The sequence below is a fragment of the Balaenoptera musculus genome, chromosome 16, assembly GCF_009873245.2.
Source record: "Balaenoptera musculus isolate JJ_BM4_2016_0621 chromosome 16, mBalMus1.pri.v3, whole genome shotgun sequence".
Taxonomy (NCBI): Eukaryota; Metazoa; Chordata; class Mammalia; order Artiodactyla; family Balaenopteridae; genus Balaenoptera; species Balaenoptera musculus.
This window is the reverse complement of record NC_045800.1, coordinates 25,379,079-25,401,222: the sequence shown is the minus strand read 5'-3', so window position 1 is coordinate 25,401,222 and position 22,144 is coordinate 25,379,079. Positions and strand designations below refer to the sequence as shown.

Below are 22,144 nucleotides of genomic sequence, written 5' to 3'. Positions count from 1 at the left end.
AATATCTGTCTGCTCCCTCAAATTCATGGCTGCATAGTATTTCATAGTGTACATTACCAAAATTAATTTTCCTCCATAGATAAATATTTTTCCCAATTACAGAATTTTAAATTACACAGCAATGGGCATCATGTGCATTCATCCTCTCCCACCTATGTGATCGTCTCCTCAGGATGAACCCTAGAAGTGGGGTGGCTGTGGGCAAGGATGTGCCCTTTTTATGTTCTGATGCAAGACTCCTTCCCGGCAGCTCCAGTCACCTGAGATGTGTTCAACATGGATCAGCTGCCGACCTTACGGAAGAACTACTGGGATGTCATTCCAGGTAAACTCTGTTCTACAGGGACCCTTCTCAACACGGGGCAGCTTTCTGGGTAATCGCTGTTAGCAACCAGGCACAGAGGTTTAGGTCAAGTCAGAAAAGTCCAAGACAGGAAGCAATCTGTCGGTACTAGCTTTTGGTCTGACATATGGAGCTACAGCCAATCTCTAAGTGCAAAGCCACTCCATTTCCACACAGAGCAGAACAACGTGCCAGGCCTGCAGGCTCTCCAGCAGAGCCACTAAAAGCTTACTACATCAAGTGCAAATGCAGCAGCCAAAGGCAGATGTGCCTTTTGTGAAATGACTGTAATTAATGCCAAATCTTTCTCCGAACTTTCTTTGCGCTGGCTGGATTTGTCATCGTCCTGTAAGAACAAGCCTATTACATACCTCAGATTTTTTCCCTTTACCTTGTCATTCCGAGCAAAAGCATGACCCATCACCTGTCTGGGCAAATACCGAGTGTTTGGATGGTGTCAGGACGTCCTGCACGTTCAATGGTAACCTTGACAATAACATCTACCACTGCCAAGTAATTGGTCAGCAGCCTCTGCCAAGAACTTCAGGGTATTAAGGGACAATGGATTTAGTCACAGTGTCCTCAAGCACAGGGAAATGTACTGAAACACCTTTTGATTCAGAAGGGAAATAAGGAAAACGACAAATACAGAGCCATGCCTTGGATCCTGTTTATTCCCATCGAGGCGTTGGTCTGTAGACAGAATTCAACCCAAGACTCCGGACCCATCACTAGTGTTTGACCCACAGAAACTGTAGGTCAGCGACACTCATCCAGGGAGAACTAGTCCTCTACACCAGGTTCTTAACCATCAAGATACACCAAGAAAGTACCTGATAGTCTGAAGTTTTAAAAAGTGTCTGAACTGGTGATCTGTATGCTCTTCAGCTTCCGCAGTACAAGCGCCTTTTCCACGGGATGCCCCTTTACCGCAACAGAGCCTCCAACCAGTTCAGCTGTCAACACTGTTTCTTCCTCTTCTGCTCTGTGAGTGATGCTTGGTCCAGCCAGGAGGCCAATGAGGAGGGTTTTCTTGTATGTCATGGCTGAGATAAGTCTTTTATCCCAGGATACAGCAGGCAGAAGGCAGCCTCCAGAATTCATGCCAAATTCCATTCTTCAAATTACCATATTTCATAGTTTATTATGAGATAATTGTCACCAGACCTATAAGCCTCAGCACGATGTTAAGATCAGAGCCCGGGAGTGAACGCCACCTGTTTTCTCCTCCTACCCCGCTCCACTCGTGCTGCCTGCCGGCCTCTCCTCAGAACGCAGTGTAGTAGTTCTCTGTGGTGCTGACGATGTCACTCTGGTCCTCCAAGAGCTCCAGCACCTGCCGCAGCACAGTTTCACTCAGGCCTGGGCTGAGGCTCAGGTGAGCACAGGCCAGGATGTGCAGGAAGTGGCAGCCCTTCTCCACGTCTGCAGGAAAAAGGGAGTTGGCTAAGCTTGGACACACCTCTCAGACCCTCCTCTCTCTCTCTCCTGTCCTCTCCTCTAAATGGAAGTCCTTCTTCATATCTCCTGGATCAGAACCTGCAGCTTAATAAGAGCCCCAGATGATTCTTATGCACATTCAAGCAGGAGACGCACTGGCCTAGCTTATCAGTGAGAACGAACCAAAACACTGGTTCTCAGGTCTGTGCCATGGACCACTGCTCGGGGATGCAGGCCTTCAACTTTCCAGGATTCCCAATCAGTAATTTTATACTCATAACCCAGTGGGGACGTGGTGCCGGACGGGCTTTTTTCTCTGATGAAGTTACGTGTACCGGCGCGCGCACTCAGTTCTCAGCCTCCAGCTTCCCAGGCGGGAGCCCCCTTGTGGCTGACAGCGGAGCCGCCGTGCAGCAGCCTCCAGATCCCTTCTGTAAACCCTGGTCGGCGGGGCTGCAGTGGTGACCTTTGGCCTGTTCTCACCCCTCTCTCCCTAGGCTTCCAAAACGTCTGCCTGTGACGGCTGTATTCTAGGAACCTCTCACCCTCCGTCCAAAACAAATGAGGCCATTCGTAGCAGTTCAGGACGAGTGACCGCTCTCCTAGTTGAAATCAATGATTTGGAGTAGTGGTATTCACACTGAAGTTAGGACCGTTAGAGGATCACGAAATCAATTTAGTGGGTTGTGGTTAGCATTCTTTTCTTACCAAACAGACTAGGGTATGAGATTACAGAATGTATTGCATTTTAGGTACGATAAATATTGAGAAACTTTATATTCAACTATATATGTATATGTATAGTTGAAATAAAATTTAAGATAAAATTACATAATTTACTAGGTGATGATGTGAAATTTATTTGTAACGTCGAGTCAAAGACAAACCTCATTCCTGGAAACAAACCCTCCTCAGTTTCCACCAAAGCCCCATTGACAGGGCCAGGCCTCTCACCGCCGTATCCCCAGCATCTGGCCCACTAGTGCTCTGCACAGTCACTGAATGTTGTTTTCAGATGATAAAATGATTTAGGCTCCAGGAAAGTCCTCAAAGAGGGGTTGTGGTGATGGGCAAAGCATGGTTGGGATTCTGTGCACCTTTGTGGCTTTGGGCAAGTCACTGCATCTTTAAGCCTCAGTTTTCTGACCCATGGGGAGTGGGGCTGGGGGGCACCTCTGAGGTCCTTCCCAGCGCTAAGGGTCAGGGATGCTCACAGGCAGTGGTCCTGGGCTAACAAAGACTTGCAAATTCTGACCTCTAGTGGCTAGTCAACTCATTATTCCTCCCGACTGGGTTACTGTTGGGAACCTCGCCACCTCCCCTGGTCTCCACATTTCCAGGCTATTTCTTCAACATTCATTCGATCAAGATTTCCTGAACACCTACTACATGTGCAGCGCTGAGCAAGGAGGAGCAAGTACAGAGTGCAGACAGAGAGCTGACTCTGGAGTCCAAAGGACCCGAATAAAAATGCTGGCTCGGGCTTCCCTGGTGGTGCAGTGGTTGAGAATCTGCCTGCCAATGCAGGGGACACGGGTTCGAGCCCTGGTCTGGGAGGATCCCACATGCCACGGAGCAACTGGGCCCGTGAGCCACAATTACTGAGCCTGCGCGTCTGGAGCCTGTGCTCCGCAATAAGAGAGGCCGCGATGGTGAGAGGCCCGCGCACCGCGATGAAGAGTGGCCCCCGCTTGCCGCAACTAGAGAAAGCCCTCGCACAGAAGCGAAGACCCAACACAACCAAAAATAAATAATTAAAAAAAAAAAAAGATGGAAGCTTTCTTATAAAAAAAAAAAAATGCTGGCTCTATGACTGGGGCAAAGTGGTCCAGGTCTCTCAGTCCGCGTCCTCATCTGTTAAATGGGAAGAAAAGCACCCACTTCACTCGTGGTTGTGTGGGTGAAAGGAGACCCATGGTGGGGGCTTCTTCCATGGATAATTACTATGATTCTATCGTCATACCCATAACCTAAGAAGATGCACATAACCTTGTCCCTGCTCTAAAGAAGCTTTGACTCTTCCCGAGAGGAACGGTTGGCGATGGAGGGTGAAGGACTCCAACCAAACTGGGCTTGCACACGGCAGAGAGGAAGCACTGGGAATTTCAGCACTGCTCGGCTTGTGAACTTAGTTCTTTTAAGACCTGGGTGCTCAGGCTCAGGGCTCAAGGTGACTTACAGGCGTATGTGGTCAGCAATGCTGACTGCCCTAAAGGCCTTAAACTACTTCTTCACAAAGGCCATTCTGCCGTCCGAGGGCTGTCTGGTAAGGCTGTTCACAAAGTGACCTTCCATTCACGTGGGGAGAAGGACTGATGTTAGTTCTTTAAAAGTTTGGACTTCACCAGTGAAGCCATCAGGTCCAAGGCTTTTCTTTGTTGGGAGATTTTTGATTATTGATTCAATCTCCTTACTATGTATCTATTCAGATTTTCTATTTCTCAGGATTAGTCTTGGAAGGTTTTGTGTTTCTAGGAATTTCCACTTCACCTGGTTATCCAATTTGTTGGCGTACAATTGTTTACAGTACTTTGTTATAATCTTTTTTATTTCTGTAGGATCAGTACTAATGTCCTCATTTCATTTCTGATTTTAGTAACTGGAGTTTTCTCTCTTTTTTCTTAGTCTACCTAGCTAAATGTTGGCAATTTTAGGGATCTTTTCAAAGAACCAACTTCTGGTTTCAATGATTTTCTCTATTGTTTTTTCTATTCTCTGTTTCATTTATTTGTGCTCTAATCTTTATTATTTCCCTTCCTTCTGCTAGCTTTGAGTTACTTTCTTCTTCTTTTTCTAGTTCCTTAAATTGTAAAGTTATGTAAGTGTTCTTAAGCTATAAAGTTCCCCTTCATACAAAGCTCTTCTGTGTCCCAGAAGTTTTGGTACTTTGTGCTTTTGTTTTCATTCATCTCTAAGTATTTTCTAATTTCCCATATGATTTCTTCTTTAGTCTACTGGTGAAACAGTGTGTTAATTCCCACAAATTTGTTAACTTTCAGTTTTACTTCTGTTATTGACTTTTAACTTCAGAAGATGCTGGTCAGAGAAGATACTTTGTATGATATCTACCTTTTAAAATCTATGAGACTTAATTAGTGGTCTATCCTGGAAAAGGTCCATGTACATGTTGTATGCTGTATGTATGCTGTTGTCAGGTAGTCTTCTGTGTGCATCTGTTAGATCTAGCTGATTTATTGTGCTATTTAAGTCCTCTATTTCCTTATCTTCTGTCTAGTTGTTTTATCCATTATTGACAGTGGGATACTGAAGTCTCCAACTATTATCATAGAACCATTTACTTCTTTCAATTCCATCAGTTTTTGCTTCATATATTTTGACGGTCTGTCATTAGGTACAAAATGTTTAAAATTACTATGTCTTCTGGCTGTATTGAACCTTTTATTATATATAATGTCCTTCTTTGTCTCCTGCAACATTTTTCTTTTTAATTAATTAATTTATTTATTGGCTGTGTTGGGTCTTCGTTGCTGTGCGTGGGCTTTCTCTAGTTGCCGTGAGCGGGGGCTACTCTTCGTTGGGGTGTGCGAGCTTCTCATTGTCATGGCTTCTCTTGTTGCGGAGCATGGGCTCTAGCCGCGTGGGCTTCAGTAGTTGTGGCACGTGGGCTCAGTGGTTGTGGCTTGCGGGCCAGTAGTTGTGGCTTGTGGGCTCTAGAGCGCAGGCTCAGTAGTTGTGGCGCACGGGCTTAGTTGCTCCACGGCATGTGGGATCTTCCCGGACCAGGGATCGAACCCGTGTCCCCTGCATTGGCAGGCAGATTCTTAACCACTGCGCCACCAAGGAAGCCCTCTTGCAACATTTTTGATTTAAAGTTTATTTTGTCTGATATTAGTATAACTGCCCCTGTTCTCTTTTGGTTACTATTTGCATGGGATATATTTTTCTGTCCTTTCACTTTCAACCTTCCTGTGCTTTTGGATCTAAAGTGAGTTTCTTGTAGTTGGCATATAGTTGGAGTTCTCGGGTCTTTTTTTTTCAATCCATTCTGCCAATCTCTGTCTTTTGATTGGAGAGTTCAATCCATTTACATTTAACCTAATTACTGATAAGAGGGACTTACCTCTGTCATTTTGCTATTTGTTTTCTATATGCCTTATAGCTTTTGGTCCCTGAATTCCTGCATTACTGTCTTCTTTTATGTTTAGTTGATTTTTTTAATAGTGAAATGTTTAAATTTTCCTTTTGTGTATATTCTAGAACTATTTTCTTTGTGGTTACCACAGGGATTACATTTAGCATCCTATAGTTATAACGCTCTAATTTGAATTTATTCTAGTTTAACTTCAATAATATATAAAACCTCTGTTCCTTCTCCTTTGCAGCTCTGTCCCCACCCCTTTCAGTTGTTGATATCACAAAACCACAACTTTATACACTGTGCCCAAGAACACAGACTAATAATTCTTTTAAATGTATTAGGCTCCTAAGATTCTTGGTTTACAGGGTTTTTTTCTTTTAGCATTTTGAATATATCAGCCTACTGCCTTCCAGCCTCCAAAGTTTCAGATAAGAAATCTGATCATCTTACTGATGTGACAAGTTGTTTTTCTCTTGTAGCTTTCAAGATTCTTTCTTTGTTTTTGACTCTCAAAAATCTGATTATAATGTGTCTTGGTGTGGTCTCTTTGAGTTCATCTTAATTGGAGTTCACTGAGCTTCTTGGATGTTTATATTCATGTCCTTCATCCTATTAGGGACATTTTCAGCCATTATTTCTTCAAATATTCTCTCTGCCCCTTTCTCTCTTCTTCTGGGACTCCCACAATGCATATGTCGGTCCATTTGATGATGTCCCACAGGTTCTTTAGGTTCTGTTCACTTTTCTTCAGATTCTTCCTGCTCAAATCTGCCTTTGAATCACTGGTAAACTTTTCACTTCAGTTACTGTACTTTTCAGAATTTCTTTTTGGTTTCTTTTTAGTTTTTGTATCTCTTTATTGATATTTTCTATTTTGTTCACCCATCATTTTCTTGAGCATCTTTAAGACAACTGTTTCAAAGTCTTTGGGTAATAAATCTGCCGTCAGGTCTTTTTCAGGGACAGTTTCTGTTGTTTTTTTTTCCTTTCAATGGGCCATAGTTTCCTGTCTCTTTGAATGTCTTTCGTTTTTAGTTGAAAACTGGACATTTGAATCTAATAATGTGGTAACTCTGGAGATTAGATTCTTCACCTTCTGTGGTGTTTGCTGCTTTTTGTTATTGTTTTTATTTATTTTTTGGTTGTTGTAGGCTGTCTCTGTGCCAAGGAGCAGCCTGAGATGGAAACCTAAGGTCTTCTCAGGTCTATTTCTGAGCCTGTGCCTTTCCCTGGGCATGTGTGGTTGCTTTCTAATTTTCCCCATATATGCAGTTGCTTTTGAATGTTCTAGACTTTCTTTTCTGGCTCCAAAAGGGGTAAAAAAGAGAAATGAAGGGGTTTAAAAAAAAAAAGAGTGCCAGTCTTTTAAATCCCCTGGAGGTCATTTCAGCTGTTGGGTGAGGAGCTTACAACAATGGGAGGAGGTACAACAATGGCCACCCACCTCTCTGCCTGTACCTTTGTGATCAGAAGCAGCAATTGGTGATCAGAGCACAAATCCCTGATACATGGAGGACTGGGTCCTTTATGCCCCCACTAGCTCCCACAAGCTCTGTACAAGCTGCTCCAGAAACACATGCACAGCCTCCTGCCATGTAGCTGGGGATGGGGGATGAGTAGCTGCTACTAAGATCTGAAAATTGACTGAAATTAACCCCAATTTATTGTCCAAACCTTCCTCTGGAAGTTGCTAGCCTTGATAGACTCCAGAGTTCCAAAACAGCTACATCAGACAGATGCAATTGTTGTCTAAGTGGAGGGAAGGATTCCTGGTGTTCTTACTCTGCCATATTCCTAAGAGTTTCATAAAACACCAATTTATTTCATCCTCATAACAACCCACGATGTAGGTACAATTATTATCCCTGCTTTGCGTGTAAAGAAACTGAGGCACAGACTTGCTCAAGGCCACACAGCTACAAAGTGGCAGAGCTTGGATTTAAACCCAAGCAAGGTGGCTCCAGAGCCCAGCTCTTCACAACTATGCCATACGGCCCATCTTCAGACAAACCCTGTATCAGTGCTTTAGGGACCTAAAACTGGCCCATGTTTATAATCCTTTCATTATTGTAGGTTTACCCTCTGCTGAAATATTCATAAGTGACTAAAGGTTTTAAGTTCTCCTACGAATCATCCTGCCAAGGAAAACTCAATGCTATGTTTCGTACTGAAAGGTTAGAAACAAACTAAAGGTTCAGTAGGAATAATTAAATAAATGGTCGAATATCTATCAATACATATAGTGGAATACTGTGCAGCCATTAAAAAGACAGGTACTTTTACACATACTGTTGCTGAATGACCCCTAGAAGCCAATGTTAGATTTAAAATACAAGGTATAAAACACTGAGTATTGTATGCTAAGCTTTACTTATGTTTTTTAGAAAGGATAAACTATACAAACATGTTTATAAGTGCATATAACATCTCTAGAAGGATATGCCAGAAACTAGTAACATCCACTGCCTTTGGAGAGGGGAACAGAGCCTGGGGCTCAGTGTTGGGAGGGAGTCTCACTTTTTCTGTGTGTGTTTTTGTACTTTTTGACTTTTTACCCTGTGCATACACTACTCACAATAATTTTTTAATGTCATAGGTATTTCTTATGAAAAGGGGTGGTTGCAACAGACTCTGACAGTTCCTACAAGGTATGTTTACTGGTATTCTCAGTTACTCATGCTCCAGAATTTGTCTCCTGGGAGTTTACTAGTTCCAGGGAATTGGCTTATGTTTTTTAGAGGCTCCCATTTACAGACTGAGTAGCAGAGCCTGTCCACCTTGACACACACACTCACCAAAGCAGGAGCTGGCCTGTGGATTAGAAGTGGATATAAAATCTGCCACTTTATAGACCCTCAGGTCACCAAGGCTGTTTGGTTCTCCTAAGAAATGAAGTGTGAATTGCATTCATTTGCTTCAGCAGGCCCTAGGATTACTCTAATCCACTCTGTTCCTAATACACATCAAAATAAGAATCTAGCCAGATGGCGTGGGACTAGCATGAGGGCAGGAATGTCACCTGGGGACCAGCCTCTCCTCTCATCCCTTCTTGGTTGAAGAATCCCACATTTCACATCTCTAAAAAGCTCCTTAAATTGTGGACAGGTGGTTTTTCCCCCAACTAAAGGATATTATCCTTCTTGTTCTGAATGAAGTGAAACAATAGTAGAAACCTTGCATTAAAATAATAGATTGCTTTCAGTTTATTTTAAGAGCTGTTGTCACACCACTCTGGGAGGTGACTTCATGGGTCCTTAAAAGCTAAGTAGGGCTGCATACCACAAACACCAGGGCTGGAGATCTGGTCCAGCTCCACCTGCTGACTCAGCCTGGAACAGGTCCAGGCCCCAGGGACATATGGGCTTTAAGGACTCGAGGTGGACCTCCCAGGAGAGAAAGAAAGCAGAATGAGGAGGCCTGTGCTCATTAACAAGCCTTTCCACTTTTCTTCTGGCGTCATTTGTTGACATATGCCAACATTTGTTAATAGCACATGTTTGCAAAAGGTAGACTTTGAAAAGTCACCTTTAAGAGTTAATAGCGCATGTTTGCAAAAGGTAGACTTTGAAAAGTCACCTTTACACAGGATTTAAACATAGGACTAATGCTTTCTTCTCTTTCTATAACTATTATGAAAATGGTAATGTCTGTTGTCAGACTATCTACAGTTTGAGTTTCTAACCACTAGGGGCTGACCTAACTCCACTAAAACCAACTATTTTCTCAACCATTTCTTTTGCAAATTATCAGGTTTCAAGATGACTGAATTACACTGTTCACAAACTGTAATGTCTAGAACCATTCCTCCCAACCTTGAAGGGCTTGATGTTAGAAGAGAGGAAAATGTCAGGTTTCGGTTCAGAGACAAGAAGGAAGAGTAGAACAAGAAATAACACAAATTACAGAGGACACAAAACCAGAAGGATGTTAAAAAGTCCTAGCCTAACAGCTTACCTTGCTGTATCAGAATCACTTGAGGAGCTCACCTGTCTAGCCCCCATCCCAGCCCCTAGTGAATCAGAATCCCTAGGGGTGGGACCTGAGTGTTGTATGTTCAAAAAAGCGCCAAGGTTGACTCTTACGTGTGGCCCATGTCAGAACAACTGTGCAAGGCTAACGCTCACTTTAGAAAGGAGGAGTCTTGAGGCTCAGAGAGGGCAGGTATCTTGACCAGTCATGCTTCCAAGTTGTTACTGGGAAAGGCCCCAGGCTTCCTGACTCTCCATCTAGTGCTCTCCAGGAGGGAACAGCCCCCTCCAGGGCACCGAGACACATGTACATTACACCACTTACGATTTGGTTTCTGGCAGTCTTCTTGAATGATCTGGTGGATCTTTCTGTGCAATTCTTTGTCTTCTCTGGTTACCTAAATAGGAAAAACAGTTCGGAAAGAAATGTTAAGTAAAACAGAGGTTGTGTCATCCAGACTCCCAAATTAGTCTTTAGGATAGTTTCTAAAGATTTCATAACAATCCTCATCCCTACACCAACAATAAGTGTCGTTTTTGATACCTGGCCAGTTGTCAAACCAGTTCTGTCCCTAAGTGGCTCACTGCTCTGAAGTCCACCCACAGGCATATTCCCTCGGGAGGTGGTTTACTGGGGCCATAATAGAAAGAAAAGCTGGAATCCCTTGCTTTCAAGGAGCAACTTTCTTCTTAAATATTCATAACACATTCATAAAATTTCTCTTATTCATTATATTCTTGAGGGAGGCACAAGTGATCAAACCCGAGGACTCTTTCCTCTTGTGTTTCTTCTTTTCTGTCTTGGGTTTCACATTCCTTCACCCAACCATAGGGAAAAAAACAAAAGAAATAAAACTGTAAGGCAAAGCTAGCAAGAGTGTAAATCTAGCTTATAAATGGAAACACTGTCAGTTCTCAAAGGCAAACATAACCAAGGCTCCTTTCTCAGCCCGCTCTGGTGAGAGGGAGGCAGCCGTCTAATGGGTTTCACCTTCATGTTCAACAGTAAACCTAAACTCAAAGAGAAAGAGAGGAAAGAAGAGGAAGAAAGGAAGGGGGGAAAAGGAAGAATGGAAGGAGAAAAAAAAAGTACGCAAACACATATGTCAGGAATGCTCCTTGGACTGACGGACTTGGAACGAGCAGATTTAAGAATGGGGATTCTGATAAGGGCCCTTCTCTGGACTTACAGGGTGTTGGGAAGATTAAGTAAGGTGATGTGGGAGAGCTGCTGAAAGCTGGAAAGCACTATACAGAGAGAAGATAACTATGTCCCCGAGGCAATGCCCTCAGGAAAACAGAAACCTAGGAGCCAGGGTTGAGGTAGAGGGGGGAGTGAAGTCAGAGAAGGGGGGTGGCTCTGCTGAGGAAAACAGAGCTATTAGAGCTGGATCACCCCATTCCAGCTCAGACTGATTCACAGGAGGAAGTGCCCCAGCCCTGCCACACCTCATCCCTGGACTGCTGCCCACGGTCTGCTGTTCCTCAGGAAGAGCGGCTTCCTAATGACCCAGGAGGCCATGCAGAGCCTCCCGGGGGGAGGGATGTGAGGGTGTGGGTGGGGGTGGGAGGGTGTTATGGTGAGTTGCCCAGCATGAGCTTCTCCAACCCCACAAGAAGCAACCAACTCCCACCAGGCCTGTCCATCCTGGGGGGGGGGGGCTGCCCTCACCCTTATACGGAATGGAATACCCTTTTCAGACGTTATTTAAATAGTATTTAAAACATATCTTAATTTTTTTAAATGTTCTAAAATGGGGAATCACTAGAGTTAATCAACATCAAGAAAATGTCCTGTTAAGGAAAGCTTCCCCTCAGGAATCATGCCTGTAAAGAATGAGGCTTCTGGGATCTCTCAGAGTTCTGATCTGTCTTCAGGAGAGTCGCTCGCAGCTGAAGCTACATCTATGCTACTAAAGCGGACATCAATATCGATAACAACATCAGCATCAGCTTGGTTCCTCCAATATTAAAGGTAGGCAGTGAGAGGTGAACTTTTAACTCAAAGTATGAGGTAGGCAAGCACTTGTACCCCTGGTGGGGATGTTAACTGGTACCACCTTTGGAGGAGGCAATCAAAAGCTTAAAGGAACATGCCCTTTACTCCAGCAATTCCTCTTTTAAGAGTCAATCTTACGGAAATGCGTAAGTCCACAAAAAAACAGACACAGCAACACTATATGTGAGGACAAGAGTTGGAAACAATATAAATGTCCATCAGAGATAAGTGGTTAAACAATTTATGGCAAGTTCCCACAATATGGAAAACCATGCAGGTGTCAAAAAGAATGAGAGAGATTTATAAGGACTAATATGGAAAGATGACTGTGACGTGCTATTTTGGTATCCCAAAAAGTTGCTGAGCACTATTTAGAGCAGTGGTTCTCAACTGTGCCAGGGGACACTTGGCAATGTCTGGAGACGTTTAGGTTGCCATGATTGGGGGTGCTGCTACCGGCATCTAGTAGGTGAAGGCCAAGGATGTGCCAAACATCCTACAATGCAAAGGACAACACCCCACAACACAGAATCATCTGGCTCAAACAGTGCTGAAGTTGAGAAATCCTGATTTAGAGGATGATCACATTTTTTTGGTAACAGGAGCATATATTTATATGTGTGCAGAAGGCTGTACTGTTAAAAGCGGTATCTTGAGGAAAGATAAGGGCCAACTTTCACTCCTTACTTTATGTACCTCATAATGATTGATCTTTAAAAATCAGTAAATAAACAATCCTAAGTAATAAATATATTTGCAATTGAAGCTAAGAAAAAAAATTAAGTTGCAGGTCTCTTACATAGAATAGGTTATCAAAACCACCATCTTTCTGGAAAACAAGTCCTTTTTCCTGCAGCAGCTTTATAGCATTCCTAAATATACTATGAATTGCCTTGGAAGTGGTGTCATTCTTAAAATCCACCTGTAGGAAGAAAAAAAAGGAAAAAAAAAAAAAAAAGAAGAAAAGAAATAAGTCCCATCTTACAGCACTTGACGGCAACTCCCTAGACCAACTGGTTATAAATTCACCCAACAGGCTTTTTATCTGCTGAGTCAAAAAGATTCAGGTATGCACGGGCCTAGCAGGATGGTATTTAAGGAGGATTGGGAAGTTTGTTCTGGCAGAATCACACTCGATAACTGTTCCACACCTTGGTTATGATTTTTTGTTTGTTTAATTCATTTAACTCAATGATATAAAATGGAAATATCAAAATGACAATCTTTGATTTATTTTTTATACAGAGCCAAAAATTCTATACCTACTGGCTCACTTTTTTCATTAAAATTGTGGCCATATATACAACTTCTTCCTACGGACATCAAAGAATTTTACACACATTGAAATAATAAGTTGGGGATTCCAGCACATAGAGAGTATTAAATAGACTCCTTATTTTAAATGGAGGGCAGTAGAGACAAACAGCTGTGCAGAGATCTGTCAAAAGGGAGGGTCCTTGGGCTGAAGGTGGACAGGGCCCTAGGGGAAGCAAGAACACCATGAGGAAGGACCCTCTGCTGCTGTCAGTTTGCTCTCTCCTCAAATTCAGTATCCCTTCCCTTCTCTAAGAGTCAAGTTTGCCTAGAGAGGTTACCAGGTCATCCTACTTCTTATTTCAAGGAGGCCAGGTTTTCAGCTATGTCCTACCATGGTTAACTAGACTGTGTGCTTCTTGAGTTGGGGACTCATCTCGGCCACCTGTTCCCTGACATATAGTGGGTGACGGAGAAAATATGTGTGCAATCAGGGGAAATACCCCATATAGGTAGGCGGTATCCTTCTAATTATTCCATTAGGGATTTTCAGTTCATTCCTAAAACAAAGGAAGTGGTAAGTAATAATTGTCCTTCAAGGTACAGATCCATTTATAATGTGACAGAAATATATCAAGATCAGAGCGCCAAAGAAACGTGGCAAAGCTTCCAAAAGAGTGTTTGAAGGCACAGTCCTACTCCTCTAATGGAAGGCCCTTATGGAGGCTGTCTGGGGCAGCACTCACAGATGCTGAAACGGAGAGCGGGCCTGGGATGTGCTGATGACATTCCCACAAAGTGACAGGGAGAGGAAAGGAACTCCCAAATGGCCTCAAGTATTGACAATTCCATCCCAAAAGAAACCTTCGCTTTCTAGAAGAGGCCTCCCAGACAGGCACTGTTTGAATCTAACAGGTTGGTGATGTTTCACAAATGTGCTCTCCTGAGCTGAACAGGAGAGACTAACATTCTTAATTAATAGCCTAGGTTTTTCCTCAACAGAACAGGCCTGGAGAACCTGGCCAGTAGAACAGGAGGGCCTGAGAGTTGACAAGCACTCGAGGTTATGACAGCACCCATTCTCTGAAGGGAGAATAAGTTGAGAAATATTTGATGACTCCCACGGGCAGAAAAGCTATCTGGGTGTGTTTAGAATAAACACCTCACCCAGCGATCCTCAGCCACATATCTTTTTATTCAGGGGGGCTTGAGGCAAAGCTGTTTTTAATTTCATACGTGAGTGCTCTCACTTAGGAAAAGAACGCTCTACCCAACACAGGCTCCCCTACATGACTTTATAACTACTTCATCTTCATAATTCTAAGGAGATTCGTCTTCTCTGGTCAATTTAATATAAGGATCCTAAGGGGCGGGTTTATTATGTCTCTTACCAATATAGAAATAAATTGGAAACTGACTAGAAATGTTGTTGCACGATTATTCCTGTCATTAAAAATGACTCTCGGTTATCCTCAGACCATACAGAAAGCCCGGTTCCTCCTCCCAGATTTCAGTCAGATCAAGCAGCAGGAAGACAGGGTGTGAGGCCTGGGAGAGTAAAAGCAGTTTCAGCTGTGAACAAGGAGGACCCAGCCGAAAAGACTCTCTGTAAATATAAACAGTATGTGAAGCTTCCTTTCCAAAAACATTTGCCTCAGCTGACCTCAGGACATAATTCCCTGCTGGTTATAAGGACCCAGTCTCAAGGACAAAGCCTCCAATCGTCCCTCTAGCTAGCAGCTTTTCCTGGCCTGACATGTGTGTCTTTCTTGTCTTTTTCTAAAGAGCAACGGCAGACTCATCCCATTCAGGAAACCGAAACTGTTCAGAAACAAAAACAGTGACCGGCTGAACAGGCTGAGCCTCAGCGGGCCTCTCCTTGGGGCAGGTCAGGAACTGGGTGGATCTCTGCAATATATATATAGTCTTCATTCCCAAACAAACTCAGCATTTATCGAGCTGTCAAAGAAACAATGGTTTTGCAAGGTTTGCTTATCATGTTCCTGGATTTGCTAAAAAGGGCCACCGTGGAAAAAAAGAAAGGGGGAAGACATTCAAACCCACTCTCCCCAGCCTCTAAGCTAAGATACCATCACAATGATTTTTTTTGTTAAGCTTTCATCTGTATGACTACAGAAAGTGCCAAAGGATCTAAGGTTTCACCATCATTGTAAAGCATCCTGGGTCTCCCAGGCTCTATTAAACAGAATTCAACTTAATGACACTGACCTCCCCAACCAGAGCCATGTGAGGGAATAATTCATAACTGATGGAAAAGTAGTTTCCAAAGACAAAACAGATATACTGCCGTATTCATTTCTTTTTAAACATATAGCACCGGGCAGACACAAATTTCTGCTCTAAGCATTCTCAAAAAGATATCACACCAAAAGTCCTCCCTGGAATGTTCTGAATGGAGGGGCCTTTTAGTCCTCAATTCTCCCTACTTAATTATCGCAGAAGAGCTGGCTCACAGGAAGAATGTGGTCTTTGCTAAGCTTCAAAGTTTCCTTCTAAACATGCCAAGAGAGTGGTCAGAAGTCCTGGGAGGCCAAGTTGGCATTGAGCCGCCTCTAAATGATTAAATGGGAAGAAGGTCAGTCCTGCTGTCAGTGGACAGCTGGGGAGCTACAACTGGGCAGAAGCAACGGTGGCGCAGAACAAAGCGGCCAGTCCTGACCCTCCCCACCTCGGTGTTTCCTGAAACAATATCCCTCATCTCCATGTATGAAATTGCGGGTCACTGGGCACACAGCCTGGTGACAGGAAGAGATAATCAAGTTCACGAACGAAACTGAGAAGCAGTGGTCATGCTTAGGAGGTCGGGACAGGGACCTGGAATCTGTTCCACCAGAATCACAAAGAATAATTATGTTACCTCACAAGGGTACTCATGGCAGCCCTGGTGGTAATGGCAAAAGACTAGAAAACATCTCAACAGTCCAGGAATGGAGAGACCCCTTAAGGAAATTATGATACACATAGTAAAAGATTATTATAGAGTGGCAAATATGTAAGTATGGCTAGGAAAGGACCTATAAGACATGCTGTCCCATGAAAACCTAGGTAGATATAGTGTTTAGTATGATACCATTTGTGTAAAAAAGGGGATACAACTACTTCTAGTTTATATATAGCAGATTATCTCCAGAAGGCTACTCATGAGACTAGTAATGGTCCTCGACTCTGTAGAAAGGGGAGGGGAAGGAGGATGGGAAGGAAACTTAAAAACTAGACAGTTTCCTGGACTATTCGAATTTTTATTTTTTATTTATCTATTTTTGTTTTCTCGTTTTGTTTTTTGGCTGTGCCGCGCAGCTTGCAGGATCTTAGTTCCCCGAAAGCAGTGAAAGCACCGAGTCCTAACCACTGGACCACCAGGGAACTCCCGGACTATTTGAATTTTTAAAACCATTCATTCCTTCAATCAACAAATAATTGTGGAGAGCATACTTTATGCCAACCCTGTTGTAGGCCCTGTTCTAGAGAGCAAAGAATGAGACAGACAACGCCTCTGCTCTCAGAGAACTTAAATTCTGGCAGCGGTGGGGAATAGGCACACAAACAAATAAATACCAGTGCTATCGCGAAATGTGGAAACAGAGTGATAACACAGTGAGGAAGCTGGTGGCTATCAGAGCAGAAGGTCAGGGAGGGCAAGAAGGTGACATTCAAGCAGAGATCATTCCCAGTGGAATAAATGAAATAAATAAATACGAGTCGTGTTACAGCAACAAAAAAACTAAGGAATTGCAATGAAAAGGAAAGCCTAAAACCAAAGTCTCAGATAATTCTTCATTCCAAGCAAATAAGTAAACACCAAACAACTTAAGTTCACCTCTAACACTATGGGTGTTAAAAAATGAGGACAGCTCTTTCTAGGATGAATAAAAAATTACTTGAGTATTCCCTGAAATTTTTACTTATAAACCAGACTGAATACAACTTGATCTTTATTCAAACGCCTAAGACACGACAGATCAACCTTATTCTGGAGAAGATGGAACAAGTCATTAAAAACCTTGGTTCGAGTTCAAGAATCATCTTGCTGATCAAAAAATAATCTTGGAAGGATAATTTTAGCTCTTCTTATCTATTTCCCCCTCAGTTGGTTCCTGCTGACACTAAATACCCATCTCAGTGAGTACTAAGTGCTATGAACCTTAGACTATTTTTTTTTCTACCCGAAGATTAAGCTTTATGAGATTAAGGAGGGGAAAAGGGCATGTCCATTCTCCTTTCAAATTCTCAGTGGTCAGTGACTTTTCCAGAATAGGATCAACATAACCTCTATACCCCGGGTACACCCTGTGAGTCTCAATGCCACAGTCATGTCCACCCACACCCTCCAGCTGCAGATTTGGGGCAGGGGCCTCGAATTCTCACATGGGCATGCCGCACTTACTCGCCCGGAGCAGGCGCTGTGAATCACAGGCTGGTTGGCAAGGGACAGCAGGGACTCCACCGTTTCCAACTCCTGCTGGTAAAAGGTTTGCACTCTGTTCTCCACAAGGAATTCTTTGACTTTTTCACTCAGCAGATACGTGAGACTGTCAAGGTCCAGGGCGCCTGGATTGCTGCTGGGGGAAAGTTTTAACAAGCCCTGCAGAAAACTATTACTTTTGTTCCTTTTGGACGCATGTAAAACTGAAACAGCTAGCAAGTGCAATAACATACTGATACAGGTTTTTGACATAAGGAGCAATTCACCCAGTGAACACTGTGTGGTTGTTTAAAAGGATGAGGCAGAACTACAGGAACTGATATTTGTGATAGATTTAGAAAAAAGTCAAGCTGCAGAATAGTATGTAAGGGACGGTGCCATTTTTGTAATGAAGCAAATGACAACCCACAAAATACGTGGGTGGATATTCATGCTTGTGTATGCAACCAAAGAAAAACGTCTAACAGGATACACACATCAACCTCTGCACAGTGGTAACCTCTGGGGAATGGTACTGAGGCGGGAGACAGGAAAATGGAGAACTTCCACTTTTTACTTTATACAGGTCTACAGTTTGGGGTTTTTTTAATATAATTTTTTGGAATATGTAATCTACAAATATTGAATATGTTTAAAAAATGAAAGGGTACATGGTGAAGAGTCTCCTTTCTATCCTCCTTCCGGTCCCCCTCCCACCCCCGCCTCCAGCAGCCACTATGATTATTTCTGTCTCCTCTGAGTTATTTGAGGCATATAGTAACAAATATACATATATTCTTACTCCTCCTGTTTATTTTTCCATCCCTGAAAGAGAATAAAATCATCCCTGGTTGAGAGCGACTGGTATTGTTTCTTTGATTATGATGTGCCTTGGTGCAGTTTTCTTCAGGTTTCTTGCCTTGGGGTTCATTGAGCTTCTTGGATCTGTGAGTTTACAGTTCTCATCAAACTTGGAAAATTTTCATCCATGATTTCTTCAAATATTTTTTCTCTGCTCCCCCCTCCACTCCTTCAGAGACTCCAATTACACATATATCTTCCTTACCAAACCTTAGAACACCTGCACTATTAACACCTTCACTTTACAGGTAAGGACACTGAGGCATCCAGAGGGAGACAGCCTTGCCTGGAGCCCCACAGTGAGTGAGTGGACGGTTCAGGATTTGGACCCAGGCCCACCCCAGAATCTGGGATCCCACTGGTTGGCCTCATTGCTGTGGTCACATCCTCGGCAGTCATAGTCCAGAACTTACCTCAGTGTCTCTTCTTTCTCTAGGGCTGGGCTGCGGAAAGGCTGGTCATAAACTTTCCTGTAGATGGCGGGCAGCTCAAGCATCCTTGCGATTTGAATGTTGCACACTGGATCATCCACTTTATCTAACAAGCCACAGGGGAAAACATGCCACAGAAATTACACTGAGATTAGTTCTTTCCCATGTCCAGATTGCTGCCAGGACAACAGTAAACAGAGCACTTGGTGGGTCTCCTTCTTCATGGATGCCCAGGATCACAGTCTAAACGCACTGAATGGTTCCCAGTCATCCTGCGAGAGGGGATGCGATACCCTAAGTGACACAGGCATGGCCAGAGTAGACCAGGGCTAGGGAAAGCGCATGAGTGTATTCACTGATCTGGTACAATGGTGGACAACTGGGCTCTCCTTGAGATTTGCAAGTGCAAACCAGCCAGAGCGGTGCAAAGGGCACCACTCAGATGATAGAGAACTGTCACACTTTTGATTAGCTGTTTTCTTTCAAAGTTAATGGACTCAATGGTGTTCAAGAAATTTCCATCATTTTGAAGACTATGAACACTCTTCCCTAAATGGATTCACACTCAGAGACTCTACTATGTTGTCCAAATATTGAATAAAATTTGTCAGCCATATACAATAAATCACTTGTTTTCCTTCCCAATTTATTTATAGTTACTTCTCTTCAAAATAAAATTAAGAAATGTTACTTTTCTAAAGAAAGCATGTTGTTCCTTCATTAGAGTTAAATCTTTTTATTTGAACTTTTTAGAAGTTCGACTTTTCGCTAAATGAGTTTACTGGACACACGCACAGAATAACAACCAATTTGGCAGAGATATCTTGTGCTTACAATAAGCAGTGGCACGAATTTCTCGCTCTCCTCTGTACATGCGGATGTGACCTCTGATCCGGATAATGTCCCCAATTTCTACCTTTGTTCTCTGCGCAATGGTCTCTTGTAGCTTCTTAAGCTGTGAGGTTAAGCTCAGCTCTCTTGCACTTGGAGCAGCTGTAGTTGTTGGGGCCAGAAGGAAGGAGAGAAATGCGTAACACAATCACTCCACCACATTTGGGAGAGAGTCTGCGGTAAGACAGACGTGAGACATTTATTTATTCTACTTCTGATTGGTTGCTCTACTGTAGGAAATCTGCGTAATCTTTCGAAATCCTCTACTGGATAAAAGGCATAAGGCTTGACAACCCAGTGGGTGAGTTCCAATATCTTCTCTCCTACCCCTGCATTGCCTGTGCAGAGGGCTCTACGCCTGCCTGAGCCGAATTCTGTGTGAGTTCAGCCGGGTTTGGTGGCAATAGCTCTAAACAACCCTTTAAAGTGTCCTTGCTGGGAGATAGAGGCCTGGCCAGAGGGGAAAGGTGCCCAAGAGTCTCCATTTGTGGTTGTTTATGGGGAAGGCAAATTGGCCAGAGGTTGATTTTCCACTAAGGTGCTCAACACCCTAATCTCTCTCACTCTTCTTTGTTGAGTAGCTAGGCTAACCTTCTCTTTCTCTCTCTCTCTCTGTTCTAAGGACTTTATAACCTATCAGTGCATCTAATCCTCACAACCACTCTTATTTATTATTAGCCCCATTTTTCAGATGAGGAAACTGAGTCACAGAGAGGTCAAGCAACTTGCCCACAGTAAAACAACTAGTTAGCAACAAAGCTGGAGTTCAAACCCTGGCAGTCTCTGACTCCAGAGCCTTCCTGCTTATCCTTTATTCTCTGCTGCCTGCCCCATGAGTATACTTATATTTTCCATGGTTATAGCTCATGTGTGTAAACAATTTTGTGTTGTTTTTCTGTCTAGCATCACTTCAAATACACATACGTATCCACAGAATCTATACAACTCAGCATTTTAAATAACAAAATAGCATTCTGTCATGTTCATATGCCACAGTTTGTTTAGCTAGTCTCGTTAAATATTTCTTCCTTCTTTCATAATTTTTTATTTTGGTTTTTATCACTAGCACTGTATGGGGCTGAGAGGTCAGCACTTGGGTAATGGGAGTCAGACAGACCTGGCTTGAATGTCAGGTCACTTCTTATTAGCTGTGTGACCTTGGGCAGACTGCTTAACCTCACTGTGCCTGTTTCCTCAGTTATGATGCGGATTTAACAGTCCCCTCACGTATGGAGCTGTTGTGTACGATCTTAGTTAACCCTTACATCATGAGCTTAGTGCAATGCCAGATCTATAGGAAACATTCAATAAATGTCAGCTACTTGTGAAAATGAACAATTAAGCCCTCAAGACAAAAATTTTGTTTTCTTTGGGGTCTTTCATTGGGGATTACTGGATAGAAAAGTACAAACAGGTTTAGAGTTCCTTACATATTATCAGAATGTTTGCCAAAAAACCCCAATCAAACCATTCTCTTTTTACAAGGTGTCACCAGCAATGTGTGTAGGCTTGCAGCTCCTATACTGGCTTCAGTCATTTGGATTTTTAACACCTTAAAAAATACATAATGATTCTATAATGTTTTATTTTTGCTTTTAAATTGCCAGAGAGACCATGTGTTTTTATATAAGATGATCTGCTCTCTGCATTTCTTTATGTATAAGCCCTTCATCTCTTTTGAACACTTTATGTTCATTTCTGAAAAAAATGCAGGGAAGCTTTATCAGTTATGCTTATTACATCCACTCTCCCCATTCCACTGCTTTCTTTTTTATGTTTATTTGATTTCATTTTAATACATAAACGTTTGAAAAAAATGTTTAGTTTATCCCTCTTGTCACTAATGATAGCTTTCATTTCTTTAACAGCTTAACATATAAGAGCTTAACATAGATACCCCCATATTTACTGTGATAAATACACAACTCTATCTTCTTTGGGTTATTTTATGTAAGTTGCAAGACAGTGATCACAGTTACCTCCTTTTTAATATTGTTATTTACTTGAGCCAACAACATTTGTTAAATGCTTACTTATTTCCTGCCGTTGTATTATTTCTGCTTTGTCATATACTAGGGTTCCTATAATGGAATGAATAATGGTCTATTGATCAAATTTTGTGCTTCTTAATCTAATACAACTTAGATAACCATGGCTCTGTAATGTGCAAAGGCATTATTACTTTTAACACACTGACTATAGTAAGGGAAACAGCAACCTAAGGAGCTCGGAGAACTTTGCATAGACCAGTGACCAATAGCTTGGAATCTAGACACAATCAGCATTAATGTTACTCAACTTACTGGGTTTCTTCAGAAAATACCCAAGTATTACTTTTTAAAAGGTTATTCTGTCTGGGTTCCTATTCCTAAGTCCTCTTCCATTTAGGCTGAATTTTAAAAGTATTTATAAATTTCACTGCCATGATTCAGACA

General features: G+C 42.6%; 1 protein-coding gene across 4 annotated transcripts in view; it reads right to left on the bottom strand.

Moving 5' to 3' along the window:
- Positions 1–997: 997 nt before the first annotated feature.
- Positions 998–22,144, bottom strand: part of STN1 (STN1 subunit of CST complex) — a 36,352-nt gene continuing 15,205 nt past the window's right edge. For 2 of the 4 annotated variants that reach the window (XM_036828709.1, XM_036828707.1), the window contains 6 exons: positions 19,653–19,811; positions 18,801–18,924; positions 17,509–17,683; positions 12,649–12,771; positions 10,176–10,248; positions 998–1,768 (listed from right to left, as the gene is read on the bottom strand). In XM_036828709.1, coding sequence (XP_036684604.1) covers positions 1,611–1,768; positions 10,176–10,248; positions 12,649–12,771; positions 17,509–17,683; positions 18,801–18,924; positions 19,653–19,811 — 812 coding nt within the window. In that variant the 3' untranslated portion in view covers positions 998–1,610. The remainder of the gene's footprint in view (positions 1,769–10,175; positions 10,249–12,648; positions 12,772–17,508; positions 17,684–18,800; positions 18,925–19,652; positions 19,812–22,144) is intronic. The other 2 variants (XM_036828708.1, XM_036828710.1) reach the window with 2 other exon arrangements.